This window comes from Panthera leo, chromosome F2 (genome assembly GCF_018350215.1).
Source record: "Panthera leo isolate Ple1 chromosome F2, P.leo_Ple1_pat1.1, whole genome shotgun sequence".
NCBI classification, from domain to species: Eukaryota; Metazoa; Chordata; class Mammalia; order Carnivora; family Felidae; genus Panthera; species Panthera leo.
This window is the reverse complement of record NC_056695.1, coordinates 17,222,596-17,239,441: the sequence shown is the minus strand read 5'-3', so window position 1 is coordinate 17,239,441 and position 16,846 is coordinate 17,222,596. Positions and strand designations below refer to the sequence as shown.

Sequence of the window (16,846 nt, the reverse complement as noted above, 5' to 3'; positions counted from 1 at the left end):
TTGGTTCTTTGATGACACTCAACTTTGCCTTTCTCCCTAGTAACCAGTCAACTAAGTGATGTCATTCTTTGTTTAGACAGGTTTGTTAGAGTAGAGATTGCCCAAGTTCATAATAGGGCAAGCTCTATTTTCTTTACAGTGCATTTTCTTATCTGCAAGACATTAGTTTAGAAGTTTTCATAAGGTTTGTTTTACATTTCTCTGCCTGTCTGTCATACAATTTTTTATGTTGAACAATTCTTGGTTTTCGTCACATAAAAGGTAAAGATTAAATCAGGACTTAATAGTGTCTACCAAAAGATAAAATTTTGGTGTTAAAAGTCTGCTTAGTATGCACAGATTTCATTTGAATGTACTTCATTAAATGTGCATGCTTTTGGACATAATTTTAAAAGAATTAATTGAAAAAAGTATCACATCTTAATTTACAAATAGGAAAACATATGAAGACAGTACAGTTATCTGCTGATATTCACAGTACCTTAAGGTTTTTATTGTTTGTTTCTTTACATTTTTCTTTAGAGTCCTAGATTTCAGCAGCATAAACTGAAACATTCTGCTCTGTCTTAGAAAGGTTATCATTTACATTTATTGCTTTAACTCATAGAAACAGTTTTAAAAATTATCTGGGGCCAGGAGAGTATTTAACAGTCTCCATCAAAATATATTGGAAAATAAGAGTATTTCTTGTGCTTTAAGAATGGCTTATTGTACTTTTAATAATTCTTGGAAGATTTATGTATTCATAATTCAACTCAAACTACTAAAAAGATGATTCTAATTTGGATTTGAAAGAAAAAAATGGATTGGTTTGAAATGCTGTTACATATTTAAATGAAAAGTTTGAGAAAGATAAGTTTCTAATTCATTGGAAGTTTAGTGATAACTGATACAAACCAGGTATTGTGAAAATTAAATTCTTTGTTAGAAGTTATTTTTGTGATTTTGCAGCAGATAGTGATTTAGGTAGGCCATTATAGAAGATGAACAATTTTATGTTTATATTCATTACATATTTAGGTTTTTAAAAATACCTTCTCTTATGTTTCATTCCACCATTGCACACTAAATTTGCATGAAACTTCGAAATTCTTATTACAGATGCTTTAGAAAAGAAAAAATAATTCTTAGTCTGTTGTCAGAGTATTAAAAAGCACAGGAGTGATTATGACGTTCTCTGAGACAAGTAGTAGAAGCAGCTTCATATCTTTCACACAGAGATTGGCATGGGGAGTAGGAGTAGGAGATAAGAATATTGAAAAACCTGCTTTAATGTCTGTTCTTGTGAGTGCTTTGTATGGACTAACCCCTTCTTCTGAAAGATAAGAAAGAACGCAATTACTTTGTTTTCTCCAGGAGATAGAGCAATCCTTCTAAGAGGAGATTAAAAAAAATAATAATTTGGAGGATAGTGTAGATAATAGATGGACTGATTGGCTGATAAATACAGGCCAAGTAATTCTCATATTTCATCCAGGAGAAGATACAGCTTTCCTAAGAGTTACGACTTCGTTAGTAGATTCTAAGAACAAAAATGTAGCTGTTAGAAACTATTATATGAATGAATATTCAAAGTTAACAGAGATACTTCATGAGTTTCTATTGTCGATATTTGTCAAGAGTTTTTATGCTCTGCCTCAGATTTAAAAAATTTATATGGTATTCTATGTATGATACTAATGTTTTAATTCCATTTTAGATCCCAGGCTATCAGTATGTGTCACCTGAAGGCAATTGCGTAGAACATGTTCAGACTTCTTCTGCCTTTATTCAGGTAATTTTTTATTTGTAACAAAAAAAAAAAAGAGAAAGGGAAAAAAAACCCCACACTTTCAAACATATATTTGAAAGTTCTGGGGCGCCTGGGTGGCTCAGTTGGTTAAGTTTCCAACTCTGGCTCAGGTCATGATCTCATGGTTTGTGGGTTCGAGCCCCGTGTTGGGTTCTGTGCTGACAGCTCAGAGCCTGGAGGCTGCTTTGGATTCTGTGTCTCATCCTCTCTCTGACCCTCCCCCACTTGGGCTCTGTCTCTCTCTGTCTCTCAAAAATAAATAAATGTAAAAAAAAAAAAAATTTTGTTTTTAAAGTTCTAATAGTGCCTATTTCCTCATCCATAAAATTAGGATGAAAACAATACTATCTGTTCTATTTACTTTGAGTATTATTACACTAGAGGAGAAACTTTTGTGAGTTTGAAAAATATAAGCTGTACAAATGTAAGGTGGTTGACAGCACCAGTAAGGTATTCCTTTCATTCTTCCAACGTAAAGCATTAGGTTGTGAATGGACATATTTTTTGTTTGTTTCTTTTGTTTTTCAAATTTTGGTTTTTTTTTTTAATTTACATCCAAATTAGTTAACATATAGTGCAACAATGATTTCAGGAGTAGATTCCTTAATGCCCCTTACCCATTTAGCCAATTCCCCTTCCCACAACCCCTCCAGCAACCCTGTTTGTTCTCCATATTTATGAGTCTCTTCTGTTTTGTCCCCCTCCCTGTTTTTATATTATTTTTGTTTCCCTTCCCTTATGTTCATCTGTTTTGTCTCTTAAAGTCCTCATATGAGTGAAGTCATATGATTTTTGTCTTTCTCCAACTGACTAATTTCACTTAGCATAATACCCTCCAATTCCATCCACGTAGTGGCAAATGGCAAGATTTCATTCTTTTTGATTGCCGAGTAATACTCCATATACTCCATGGTGTGTGTGTACACACACAAACACACACACACACACACACACACACACACACACACACACACACACACCATATCTTCTTTATCCATTCTTCCATACTTTGGCCATTGTTGATAGTGCTGCTATAAATTTGGGGGTGCATGTGTCCCTTCGAAACAGCACACCTGTATCCTTTGGATAAATGCCTAGTAGTGCAATTGCTGGGTCATAGGGTAGTTCTATTTTTAGTTTTTTGAGGAACCTCCATACTGTTTTCCAGAGTGGCTGCACCAGCTTACATTCCCATGGATATATGTTTTGATAAACTGGGTAGAATATAGATGATATAATATAAGTTTTTTAATGACCTTTTTTTTTTTTTAATTTCCCAATTCTGGGGGCACCTGGCTGGCTCAGTCAGTAAAGCATGTGACTCATGATCCCAGGGTAGAGATTACTTAAAATAAAATAATAAATTTCCCAAATCATTTCTGTTAAATTGAAAATATTTGCTAGCATTTCTGATTTTTTATTTCTTATTGTATTATTTTTTAATATTAAATTTATTGTCAAATTGGTTTCCATGCAACATCCAGTGCCTATCCCAACAGATTCCCTCCTCAATACCCCTCACCCACCCTCCCTTCCCTCCCACCCCTATCAACCCTCAGTTTGTTCTCAGTTTTTAAGAGTCTCTTATGTTTTGGCTCCCTCCCTATCGGACAAAGGGCCAGTATCCAAAATCTGTAAAGAACTCACCAAACTCCACACCCGAAAAACAAATAATCCAGTGAAGAAATGGGCAGAAAACATGAATAGACACTGCTCTAAAGAAGACATCTGATGGCCAATAGGCACATGAAAAGATGTTCAATGTCACTCCTCATCAGGGAAATACAAATCAAAACCACACTCAGATATACCTCACGCCAGTCAGAGTGGCCAAAATGAACAAATCAGGAGACTATAGATGCTGGCAAGGATGTGGAGAAACGGGAACCCTCTTGCACTGTTGGTGGGAAGGCAAACTGGTGCAGCCACTCTGGAAAACAGTGTGGAGGTTCCTCAAAAAATTAAAAATAGACCTACCCTATAACCCAGCAATAGCACTGCTAGGAATTTACCCAAGGGATACAGGAGTGCTGATGCATAGGGGCACTTGTACCCCAATGTTTATAGCAGCACTCTCAACAATAGCCAAATTATGGAAAGAGCCTCAGTGTCCATCAACTGATGAATGGATAAAGAAATTGTGGTTTATATACACAATGGAATAATACGTGGCAATGAGAAAGAATGAAATATGGCCTTTTGTAGCAACGTGGGTGAAACTGGAGAGTGTTATGCTAAGTGAAATGAGTCATACCGAGAAAGATACCATATGTTTTCACTCATGTGTGGATCTTGCGAAACTTAACAGAAGACCATGGGGGAGGGGAAGGAAAAAAAAAGCATCTCTTTAGATACCAGAAGGATTGTGATATTGAGCATTTGGGATTTACTTGAATTAAGCTTTATTAGAGAAAATAGATTTTATGTTGCATAAAAGAAAATAAAAATTAGAACAACAACAATAATAATAAAGGCATTATTTAAATAGTCTTTCTATTTTACTTATTTTAGCCACCCTTCATTGATGAAGATCCAGATAAGGAAAAAAAAATAAAGGAACTTGAGTTGCTTCTTATGTCAGCTGAGAATGAAGTTAGAAGAAAGCGAGTTTCATCGGTAAGAAATAAGCTTAAGTGTTTAGACCTTGTTAGAAGTCTTTTTGTGCTCTTGTAGTTTTCATCAGCATTGACTTTCATATACTAACACAGAAAGCCTATTCAGTATGACTTCAGATTTTAATACAGACTAAAAGTAGTTTTTCTAATTTGCAACTTTGAGGTTGCCTGATTTTGATATACAGCTCTTTGAACGTATTTTACAGTGTTCTGTACTAAGATGCTTTTTGAGTCATAAATGTCAAGCAGACTTAAGGTATGATTATATATCTACACATATGTGTATATGTATATATATAAAAATATATGTCTCTATATATTTGTAAAATGTGTGGTTTAGATTAGTCTTTGCTTTTATTTTAGACATTCCTTGTAATGATGGCTTTAATAGAAAAAAGTTTAAAAAATAAAGAACTTAATAGACATGTAGAGATTTATGTGCTCAAAATTACTTTTATTCTGTCCTTGAACATTTTTTCCTATTTACTATATTAAGAATACAAATTCGGTAATTTGGAAAAAAAATAATAACTTAAAAAATATAGGAAAGGGAATATTTAAATTTTATGTTCTTTAAAGAAATTTTTATATGGCTGTTGGGTTTTGGTTACTACATGTGCAAACTCTTGTCTGGGATTTGGTTGGTGAGAACAATTAGGAGTATTAAATTAGGATAAATGGTAATCATCCTAGCTAAACTAGGGGCTATGCTTGATGGACTAAAAGAAAAAAAAAGTTTATACTTAAATGACAGTTTTAAAAGTTTAATATCCTGAGACTTTTTACATTTAGGAAAAGGTTATTCTTGGTTTGGGGCTTAATGAGGGGACTATCCGTTTAAGGTGACTAGGAACTAATATAAAATTGCTAAATAGAATTACCTGAGATCTTGAAATAGTGTTAGGAGGCACCTGGTGATGTCTTTATACCATTTAAAACAGTATTAATAAAAATGACACTTGTTAACTAATGGACAAGATATATGCCATAGGAAGCATAGTTTTTGTTTTGAAACTGCAAAAACCATGGGCAAATAGGAAGACCTAAAGTGCACTTATTTTAAAGTTAATTTTGTTTTTTTTTTTAAGAGAGTCCACGTTTCTAGATAATTGTATCAAGTTTAAACCATTTTTGATTTTTTTTGAGTCTACCATTATTACTATTATTATTATTTTTTTATTTTATTTTATTTTTTTGAGAGAGAGAGAAAGAAAGCATGTGGGTGGGAAAGGGGCAAAGGGAGAGGAGAGAGAGAATCTCAAACAAGTTCCACTCTCAGCGTGGAGCTGGACACAGGCTTGATCCCACGACTGTGAGATCATTAACCTGAGCTGAAATCAAAAGTCGGATGTTCAACCAACTAAGCCACCCAGGCACGCCCATTTTTAATTTAACAGGAAGATATAACTAGCTAAAAGAAATGGCATTTAAAATGAAGAAAGATATTAATTTTTTAGAACTTGTTTATTTAAATATCACTCTTATAAAGATCTGGTTGGAGATTCTAGATTCTAGAGGGAAGTTGTTACACCCAGTGAATTAGTCTATACACATAAAGTATGTGTGTAAAAGTATTTATTATTAAAAATTATGTGATAGTAATTATTGTCATTTACTGGGTATCCATTATGTTGGAGCAATGTTAAATATGTTTTATGTATTCTTGGTAATCCTTATTATTAACTCTGAAGTTTGTGGTTTGTTGTTAGAAATTCATTGTTCAGGTGTGTCTGAAGGTAGCCCTGTGGTTTTTCCACTGGGCCTAGTCACCTTTGGAATCTTTTTCCCACCTCCAAACTTAATTGAAATGCTTATGGTTTGGAAGCTATCTCCAGAAAGTGACCATAAACTCAGAAGTTGGCTGTGCTAATAAAATAAGATTGCTTTAATTTCTTTTATTTTGGAGAAACTTTAAAACAGGTGGAACTTACTTTGTAACAATGTTGAAAACTTTTTTCACCTTACTTAACTTGAAACTTAACATTTTGTTATTATGAATATCTAGCACAGTCTAGTAATTTTTTTTTTAAAGTAATAGGTACCATTTTTTTAGTACTTCCTATGGACAGGGCAATGTACTCTCTAAAATATGGTAGCTACTAGCCCCATTTAATTTTAAATAAAATTTAATAATTGAGTTCCTCAGTTGCAGTAGTCACATTTGATTCCTCATATGGCTAGTGGCTCTCATATTGAGCAGTTTCAGATGCAAAAACATTGTCATCACCTCTGAGAGTTCTGTTGGACAGAGCTATTATTTTACATATTTTTTCCCTAGTTTTGTTAAGATATAATTGACATACAACACTGTATGTCTAAGATGTGCAGCATAATGATTTGATGTATATTGTGAAAGGATTACCACAATAAGTGTAGTTAACATCTGTTATCCGATACAGGTACAAAACTATATTGAAAAAGAAAAAGGGAAAAATATTTTTTTCTTGTAATGAGAACTCTTAGGATCCACTCTTTTTGTTTGTTTGTTTGTTTATGTATTTTGAGAGAGAAAGACAGCATGCATAGGGGAGAGGCAGAGAGAGGGGGAGATAGAGAATCCCAATGCGGGCCTCGATCCCATGAACCATGGGATCATGACCTGAGCCAAAATCAAGAGTCAGACACTTAACCAACTGAGCCACCAGGTGCCCCTTAGGATCCACTCTTAACAACTTTCAAATTACATATTGTTTCTTAACCATGACTCTTCAAGGTCTCTTTTCATTTTTTATTATGAGATACTAGGAAACTAAGCTCAAAAGATTGCCCAGTGTACCTCTTTAGAGAGATAAATAGGACACAGTCTCTGACTTCAAAAGATTTACTCCGCAATGAGGACACAGACAAGAAATAGGATATAGTGTGATAAGTCACAAAGTTTTATGGGAACACATAAGAGAGGTATCTAAGGATTGGGTAGTCAGAGAAGGGTTCCTAGAAGAAATTCTATTTGAGTGCAGTGTTGAAAGACAATGATTATATTCTAGCAAAGTAGGTGAACTGGAACATTATTATAAGTGGAACAGGTAAAAGTGGATGATCAGATGGAGTGCTTTCCAGTATTTGAGGTGTATCTTAAATGAAGAATACAAGTTTTCCTTGGTCTGTGTTGGAGAGCATTCTAGATAAAGGGAGCAGCAGTATGTGCAAAGGCACTCTAGGGTAAAAGACTAACTCATGAGGGAATTGCAACAACTGTAGTTGGGTATTTGATATTTCATAAAAGGAGGGCTTGTGAGTGGAAATGTTGGGAGATGAAGTGTGAAAGGTAGAGAGAGGACAGATTCTGGGAGTTTGAACTTTATGTTGTATACACATGCTAATTTTATCTTACCATGACATTATATATTTAAAAAAAATAGAGAAAAGAAATAGAGTCGAGGTTTAATGAAAAAAATGTTTACATCCATTTTGAGGAAAGACAGTATATTTGCTGCTATATTTTTAGCTGAAATGTTGTGAAGTGTGTTATTCTAGAAAAAACTCATACTTAAAATCCAAATTTATGCTTAGGTTGAGAATGACAAATAATATTCACATTTCTTTTGTACTTTTAGCAACCTGGAAGCTTTTCTAGCTGGTCTGGTAGTTTCCTCATGGATGATAGCATGTCTAATACTCTAAATAGCCTCGAGGAGCACACTAGTGAGTTTTACAGTATGGATGAAAATCAAACTCTGTCTGCTCAGCAGAATTCACCCACAAAGTTCCTGGCCGTAGAGGCAAATGCTGTGCTGTCCTCTCTACAGACCATCCCAGAATTTGCAGAGACTCTAGAACTTATTGAATCTGTAAGTTTGAAATTGTGAGATTATAAAAAGCTCAATTTTAGCTACATGGTTTCATGTTCAGAAACTTAGTTTAAGGGACACTGACCAGTTTCATTTTAAGCATTCCTTTATATGTCATGCTTAATTTTGTTTTGATTTTTTGCAGTGGCTTTTGGCATAAAAAATTGTATCTATATCTCAAGTATGTAGTTTGTCTAAAATTTTTAGAAGTTTTTTGTTTTTTATTGTACAAGTTGTACAAGTATATTAGAGTTGGAAACTAGAGGAAACTGTAAAGAAGAAAAATCCTCATAAGCCCAGAGTTAATAATTTCAAGTATTTTCTTTCAGGCTGTGTTCTATACATATAAAACATACATATATGCATATATTTTTAAACTGAAATGTACTCTTATGTATTATGTTTGTGGATTTTTTTGACATTATATCATGAGCATGTCTTTGTTTTCTTAACTGTTTTCTAAACTTCAATTTTATCCTTTCAATTGAATGTAACAAAATTTATTTACTCAGTGTACTGTTATTGAACATTTAGGTGGTATCCAATTTTTTAGTATTGAAAATTGCAGAGCATCTTACGTAAATTTTTGTATAAAATCATGATTATTTCCTTAGGTTAGATTGAATTTCTGGATCAAAGTGTATGGCCATTTTGAAGATGTTCTATACACATTTCCAAATGACTTTATAGAATTTGATAGTATTTTTCTGATACAGAGTAGAGTGCACAGTTTTATGAAGAATTGTACTCTTTGATAGTAACTTAAAATAATTTATTCTTTTTATTTAAAATACTTTGGCAGTATTCCTCAGCTACTGAATTGGATGAAATATTATTTTAGGATGTTCCAAACTGGAGTGTAGTGAAACCATAATCTGTTCCTTTCAAATGGTCTTAAAAAAAAAAAAAAAAAAAAAAGAACAAGGAAAGCCTGTTTCTCCTAATACAAATGAATAACTTTGTGAAAGTCATCTTTCTGTGTTCAATGTCAGATTTAGCTAGTTTATAACATTAACTTAAGGATTTATTTTATTGCAGGATCCTGTAGCATGGAGTGATGTTACCAGTTTTGATCTTTCTGATGCTGCTGCTTCTCCTGTCAAGTCTACCCCCGTCAAACTAATGCGAATTCAACACAATGAAGGAGCCATGGGATGTCAGTTTAATGTCAGTCTTGTACTTGAAGGGAAAAAAAACAGTTGTAACAGTACAGACAGTGAGGCTGTTCCTGTAACATCCCCAAATGTGGCCAAGTTTAGCACTCCACCAACCATCCTCAGAAAGAAGAGAAGAATGCGAGTGGGTCAGTCCCCAGGCAGCGAACATAGCGATGGCTCCTTCAATGATGGTGGTAATACAGCACTAAAACACACACCGGTGAAAACACTACCATTTTCTCCTTCACAGGTAGTAGTGTTGTGTTTGTTTATGTTTCCAAATGTTGATGAGCTCGATTACATTAAATGTTTAATATTCTTACTAGCAGTTTGTTGCTTTGATAAAAATGGATAAGGTATTTAAATGTATACATGAGAGTGCTGAGCTCTGGTACATCAGAATGTATCTCATAAAGTATAGTAGTTACATTACAGTATCTTAAAATTTTTAGAGCTAAAAGGGATGTTTTAGGTAAGTAGTTGCACATCTTTATAGGATTCATCAGGAAATAGGCCCAGAAAGGTAAAATGGTTTGCCCAAAGTTATCTGATGGCAGAGCTGAGACTGAGATTGTTTCCTGATTAACTGTTCAACAGGTATCAAGTGTATATTCATAGATGACTGCTGCCTGGAAGAATTTCATGTGTCTGAAGTTTTTCTAGGCATGTCAGGAACTATCTGCTTTCTCCTGTAGTTATGTCCCTGGGCAGCAGCTATTTATAAGAGATACAGGGCAAACTGTATCTCTTATTTTATAATACTATCTTTCTTAATGAATACTGTGTTCGAGGCTGCGTGCTAAACACTTTTCTTACAGCATCTCAGTTAATCCTCTTGCAAAAAACCTTAGAAGGGAGGTGGAATGAAATTCAGAAGTTAAGCAGTTTGTCCACAGTCAGTTAGTAAGAGGATGGAGCTGATGTTTGCTGAAAGTGTCTTGATAGAGGTTAAAAAGTTTTACAGGAAAAGAAGTAAGTTTAATGGTCAAATAAACTTGGAGGATGCTGAGATATTATTGAAAGTGTATTTTGATGCTGGGAAGATTAGGAGGATCTGGCTGTATACAAGCACTGTGTTCTCTGAAAATTAAACCCCCTGTGCTTCAGGGGATGCAATTGACATGGACTACAGTTTGAAGAGTTGCATTTCCCAACATCACCCCAGCTCTTAGAGTCACAAAGCATCCTGAGGAAGGTGAAATGGGGTTGGGCACACCAGCAATTTTCTATTTTTGGAGTTTTGAACACTAGCAATTTTTGTTGAAGTATAAATTCTAAGGTGGAAAGTAGCTGAGAAGGTTGAGTAATGATAAGAAAGACCTAGTATCCCATACGAAAGAGCTTGAATTTTATCCCATAACTCATGGGCATCATTGCAGGGTTTTGAGAGGGTTTGACTGCTAATCTCAGGGTTAAGTATTATAAATATTAGGAGCCAGAAGTGATAGAGCTAGAATTCATTTCAGTTATAAGTAGCCTTAATTTCCACTTCTTCCTACCACTGCTTCTATTCTGTTGGCTACAAAAATAGTATTTCATGGTTGTATGTAAGTTAAGATTCAGTGAGTAAATTGTGTCATTTGGAAAATGAATTCTTGATACCAATTCTGGCTACTCCAAAGTTCTGAGAGCTGTATTTTAGGTAAGAAAATTTTTTAGACAGCTGTATTATCAGCAGAGCATGATTATTATTTTCTGAATTCAAAGTATTCTCATGGAAAAGGACACTTAAGATTAATAAAGACACTTATTAATAAAATAATAAAATTTTTCCAGTTACACTGTTGTATGAATCTGTTTTACTTAACAGTTTCTGTAGATTCCTATTTAATAATACACTGTTTTTAAATTGTTGTATGGTGTTTTGTAACTTTTGAATATTTTTTAAACAACTATTTTGAATGCCTATTATGTGCTAAACACTTAAAAGAGCTGAGGAGGCAGTGATGAACAAAATAAAAATTCCTGCCCTCATGGAGCTTAATTTTCATGGAGTGGAATGTAGATGAAATATTATTGATAATTCTATTCTAAAAGGAATGGAGAAATATCTTACATTTGAAAATATCTTTGTAAATCCTATCAGTGTAATATTTGTGTAGGGAAATTAATGTTCTAGAAATTGTCTTTAAACTCTCTTCCTTTTTTAGTTTTTCAACACATGCCCTGGAAATGAACAAATTAATATAGAAAATCCTTCATTTACATCAACCCCTATTTGTGGGCAGAAAGTTCTCATTACTACTCCTCTTCATAAAGAAACAACCCCCAAAGATCAAAAGGAAAATGTAGGGTAAGTAGTATTAAATAATTGTGTTAAAGAAAATGGGAAGCACAATTTTAAGAGTAGATTAGTGGGGTTTCGGGCTGGATCAATTGGTGAAGCATGTGACTCTTGATCTTGGAGTCATCAGTTCAAACCCTATGTTGGGCACAGAGCTTACTTAAAAATGTGTAATAAAAATGATCCTGTTTTTAAAAAAATAGGTTAACTTTTTGTCCACTTATACAAATATCCTAATCCCTATTCATATAGGACTTAGAATTGAAAAAAAAGATCATAACCTCATATTTTATCCCTCGTGAAACAAGGTAAACATAGTGGAAAACTTTGATATGAAGCAAACAACATTTTTAGTACTTTTTTTACATTTGTTCTTTTTCTATTTTAAGATGATTGATTGCAGTAAGAATTAGTTTAGGCAAGCATACTTTAGAATACTCCTGGAATGTTTAAATAAAGCATGTGTATATGCAAGAAAAATTTAGTGTAATGCTTTTATCATGGCTTTGCTTTCCTTAACTCTTCTAAAATCAAATTTTGACTATAATACAAATATCTAAATGATTGGCTAGGTTTAGAACACCTACTATTAGAAGATCTATATTGGGTACCACACCAAGAACTCCTACTCCTTTTAAGAATGCACTTGCTGCTCAAGAGAAAAAATATGGACCTCTTAAAATTGTGGTATGTATACTCTTTTTAATCTTAAGAATTTTCCTAATTTTAATAAAACACAAATTTTGGTATTTATCTTTGAATCTTTACATTTTAAAAAAGATGTGCACAGAAATTGATAAAATGTGATTTCTTGATTTATAAGTTAGAATTTGTTACGTTAATCTTTTTCCTTAACTTGTAACTAAACCTTTGCTTGGCTTGTTTTGAATTTATACTTTTTTTTTTTTTTTACTATTATATCATCTAGAGAAAGCAAATCAAGTGTCAGTTGAACCCTTAATATTAAAACCCACATTTTAGTAGTTTCTGTGGTGGTTACCTGCAGTAGAATAAAATAATTTTAATATTTTGATATACATAAGCACTTTGCTGATAATACTTATGACTCTGATAAGGCTCAGTTTTCTATTCAACCCACATCTCAGAGGTTATTTCTGAAGATAAAAAAGATAGTAGAAATAAAGAGGTTGGTGCTAAGTTTCAAGTAGTATTTACTTAGTTGCTATTATTATTTTAATAATAGTGGTAACAATAGTAGTTCATAAATGGAGGTGGGAAGTATAATCTGTGCTTTTGCATATATATTATCAACTGGAAAGTATGTTAGATGAGTTATGGGCATTTTAATTCCAGACAGATAACAGATTTCTGACAAATTAGGTTCATTAGAAATAAACTATTTTTAAAATATTGGTCACTTCTAGGAAACTTTAGTTATGTTTTTCTATTTATTTTTTTTAATTTTTTTTTTAACGTTTATTTATTTTTGAGACAGAGAGAGAGAGCATGAACGGGGGAGGGTCAGAGAGAGAGGGAGACACAGAATCTGAGACAGGCTCCAGCCTCTGAGCTGTCAGCACAGAGCCTGACGTGGGGCTTGAACTCACGAACCGCGAGATCATGACCTGAGCCGAAGTTGGCCGCTTAACTGACTGAGCCACCCAGGCGCCCCTATTCATTTTAAAATTCATCATTAATTCAACAAATAATTGAGTCCCTAATAAATAGGTGCCAGGCACTGGACTAGGCTCTGGGGATGTAATGTTGAACCTGTCAGGTATGGTGTCTGCCTTCATAGGAGTGTGTAGCCTAATTGGAAGTTAGACAAATAAATAATGATCTGAAGGCATAAGAATTCTACAGTGCTTCAGGGCCATTTGGTCAACATATAAATTGAATAAAATTGTTATTTTAGTAATAGTACATGAGAGAGCGCCTGGATGGCCCAGTTGGTTAAATGTCAGGCTCTTGATTTCAGCTCAGATCATGATCTTAGTTTCCCGGGTTTGAGCCCCGCATTGGGCTCTGCGCTGACAGTATGGACCTGCTTGGATTTCTTTCTCTCTCCTCTCTCTCTGCCCCTCTCCCACTTGCGTGTGTGCTGTCTGTCTCTCTCTCTTTCTCAAAATAAATAAATAAACATTAAAAAAAGTAATAGTGCATGAGTAATTAGGTTTTAAGTGACCTAAAGTCCCTGTCAGTTTGTTCTCGTTTGGGAAGAATTTATCCATTGGCAAAACAGATGATTTTTGTCAACAATTTAAGATGAAAAGAAAGTAATGATTTAGTAATTACAATTTCTAAAATATCCATATGCTCATACATTTGTTCACAGCAAGTTGACTTTTCATTCTTCCTCCTCCTTCTCCAGTTGTTATTTACTGAGTACGTACTATATGCTAACCATTTATTTTTCTAATGTATCTTATGAGTCATATGCACTTCTTCGAGATGGCTCTGGAATTTTAATCAGGTACACCTTAAGTATCTGTTGCTTTCTTAATAAACATTGATTCTTCTAGTGTTCATTGAAAATCACTCAAAAGACTAAAAACTCTGGAAGTCCTTTAAATATAAATCTAAATTTTGGTAGTATCAAACCTAGGAAATATTAAATACAGTAATTCTTTTCTTTGTCACATTAGGACAATTAAGAGAATAATTCATGGTAGCGAATGAATTCACCTGTGTCTTAGTCACTTCTCTAGGACATTTGTATTCTTATGAGGGAAAAAGAAATTATAGATTTTTTTTAAGAGCACCTAATCTATATTATTTGTGAAATGTAATCCTTAAAACAAAAACTCGTAGAGCAATGCATAGGAACACTGACATAATTCTTTCATATCTCAGGGTGTAGGTGAGAGCACTTTAAAAATTCTATTTCTGGGGGCGCCTGGGTGGCTCAGCTGGTTAAGCGGTTAAGCATCTGACTTTGGCTCAGGTCATGATCTCTTGGTTTGAGTTTAAGCCCCACCTCAGGCTCTGTGCTGACAGCTCAAAATCTGGAGCGTGCTTCGGATCCTGTGTCTCCCTCTCTCTCTGCCCCTCCTCTGCTCTCGCTGTGTGTGTGTCTCTCTCTCAAAAATAAAATAAACATTAAAAAAAATTCTATTTCCATTTTTAAAGTTTTTGTAAGTGCTTTGAAATATCATTTATATATGAATGTTATTCTCCCTAGCTTTGTTGACTGCTGGTCATTCTGTGCTGTCAGTTTGTTCTTTATTTGGTGGCACTTTGATTACTTATTTTTTTTAAAGCAGATCTTGGTTATGGAAGGTGTTTGATATAATTAAACAAATTTTTGCTTAGCTATTTGATAGAAAGCTAGATAAATAATATTTTGAGACTATTTCACTATTCAGCCCACACTCAGGTTTCTTTCCAAAATACGCATAGACATACATATCCACACTGCTTCTTGAACACTGTCTCAGCTCTAAGCCTAAGGCTAGGGGTACAAAAGTATATACAAAGATGAAAAAGATGTGCTCACTGCTCTTAAGTAGCTTACACATTTAGTGGTAAGAAAAATGTGTTAACTAGTAATTACATGCTATATAATAATTACAACGGAAGTAGAGTAAGAGCTAGTGTGGTCCCTCCCAATTTGTTCTGTATTTCTTATTTTTATATAAAAATATTTGGGAAATTATCTCTCATCGGTTTAATTCTGAGGATCCTGACTGAAGCAGGAGCTACAGTAGATTCCCCAAGAAGATTTTTGTTTAGTAGCCTGGAATAAAGAAAGTGCCACACTTCATTCAGTGCTTGCAATGTGCAGTATTAGTTTTGCCATAAAACTGATTAGTTAAATTCATTCAGCTTATGTATCTATAGGGACTGGGTGAAAATAATGCCAATAATTAAAAAGTATAAAAGATTGGTTTCTATATATGGGGAAAAAAGGGAATTGCTATAAAAGACTTTTTAACCCTTTTAAAAACAATTTAGTCACAGCCACTTGCCTTCTTGGAAGAAGATATTCGGGAAGTTTTAAAAGAAGAAACTGGAACAGACATATTCCTCAAAGAGGAAGATGAACCTGCTTACAAAAGCTGCAAACAGGAGGTAATCTTTTAGTATTATTGTTAATAAAAGTCTTGATTTTAAAAACAAAAGTGACTTTACCATAATGTTTCTATTGTAAATTATTCATTCTAGCATACAGCTTCTGTAAAGAAAGTCAGAAAATCACTGGTCTTAGATAATTGGGAAAAAGAAGAACCAGGGACTCAACTATTGACTGAAGACATTTCAGACATGCAGGTTTGTAAAGAATTTTTTTTTGTTAAGATGGTGGCTTGAAGTCCTAGTGGTTCTTGTTTCTTAGAGATTCATAGAGAGTTTCTTTTAGTATTTATTATTTTGCTTAATTCAGAGAGAAACTATTAACTATAGAGAATATTTTATTTACTTCCTTGTCTTTTATATTTGTTTTGAGAAGAGTTCACTCAATTATGTATAATGTCAAAAAATGGTAGTTCTGAAAACTTTAAATTTCAGTATTTTTCTTGGGCTAATTTCTGAAATATTTAATTTTACTACATTACTAGAAATTTTATTGGAGCCAAAAGCTTTCTTGGAGGGAAATGAGCAGGGCTTCCACTACCACTTACTCAGTAGTCCCTCTATTTGTCTCCATTTTTGAATTATTTTCCTTTTTCTTTTTTCTCTCTTAGTCAGAAAATATATTTACAACATCTTTATTAATGATACCATTATTGGAAATACATGACAATAGGTGCAACTTGACTCCTGAAAAACAAGATCTAAATTCAACCAACAAAACATATACACTTAATAAAAAGAAACCAAACCCTAACACTTCTAAAGTTGTCACATTGGAAAAGAATCTTCAGGTATGAATTTATAAGTTTCTCTTAGTGATTTTTGTTGTTGTTTATTCAATTATCACTTTGGACTTATCACAAATTATACTTTTTCTTTTTAAATTCAAAATTTACTATAGTAGTAACTAAACATTCACCATTATTTTGTCACTCAAACTAGATTTGCGTTTTTGAGAGACTCCTTCATCAGGACACATATAAACTAAACAATTGGAGTTGTAGCCAGAGTCTCTTCTGTTAATTTCTTAAGTACTATTTAATTTTAATTTTAATTTTAATTTTTTTTATTAAAAAAATTTTTTTTAATGTTTATTCATTTTTTGAGAAGGAGAGACAGAGCGTGAGTGGGGGAGGAGCAGAGAGAGAGGGAGACACAGAATCTGAAGTAGGCTC

At 33.6% G+C, this 16,846-nt stretch overlaps 1 protein-coding gene across 5 annotated transcripts in view; it reads left to right on the top strand.

Moving 5' to 3' along the window:
• MYBL1 (MYB proto-oncogene like 1) overlaps window positions 1-16,846 on the top strand; it is a 43,460-nt gene that overhangs the window by 22,832 nt on the left and 3,782 nt on the right. For 3 of the 5 annotated variants that reach the window (XM_042923657.1, XM_042923658.1, XM_042923659.1), the window contains exons 7-15: window positions 1,700-1,774; window positions 4,304-4,408; window positions 7,965-8,198; window positions 9,237-9,605; window positions 11,506-11,648; window positions 12,212-12,326; window positions 15,555-15,671; window positions 15,765-15,869; window positions 16,283-16,462. In XM_042923657.1, coding sequence (XP_042779591.1) covers window positions 1,700-1,774; window positions 4,304-4,408; window positions 7,965-8,198; window positions 9,237-9,605; window positions 11,506-11,648; window positions 12,212-12,326; window positions 15,555-15,671; window positions 15,765-15,869; window positions 16,283-16,462 — 1,443 coding nt within the window. The remainder of the gene's footprint in view (window positions 1-1,699; window positions 1,775-4,303; window positions 4,409-7,964; window positions 8,199-9,236; window positions 9,606-11,505; window positions 11,649-12,211; window positions 12,327-15,554; window positions 15,672-15,764; window positions 15,870-16,282; window positions 16,463-16,846) is intronic. The other 2 variants (XM_042923661.1, XM_042923662.1) reach the window with 1 other exon arrangement.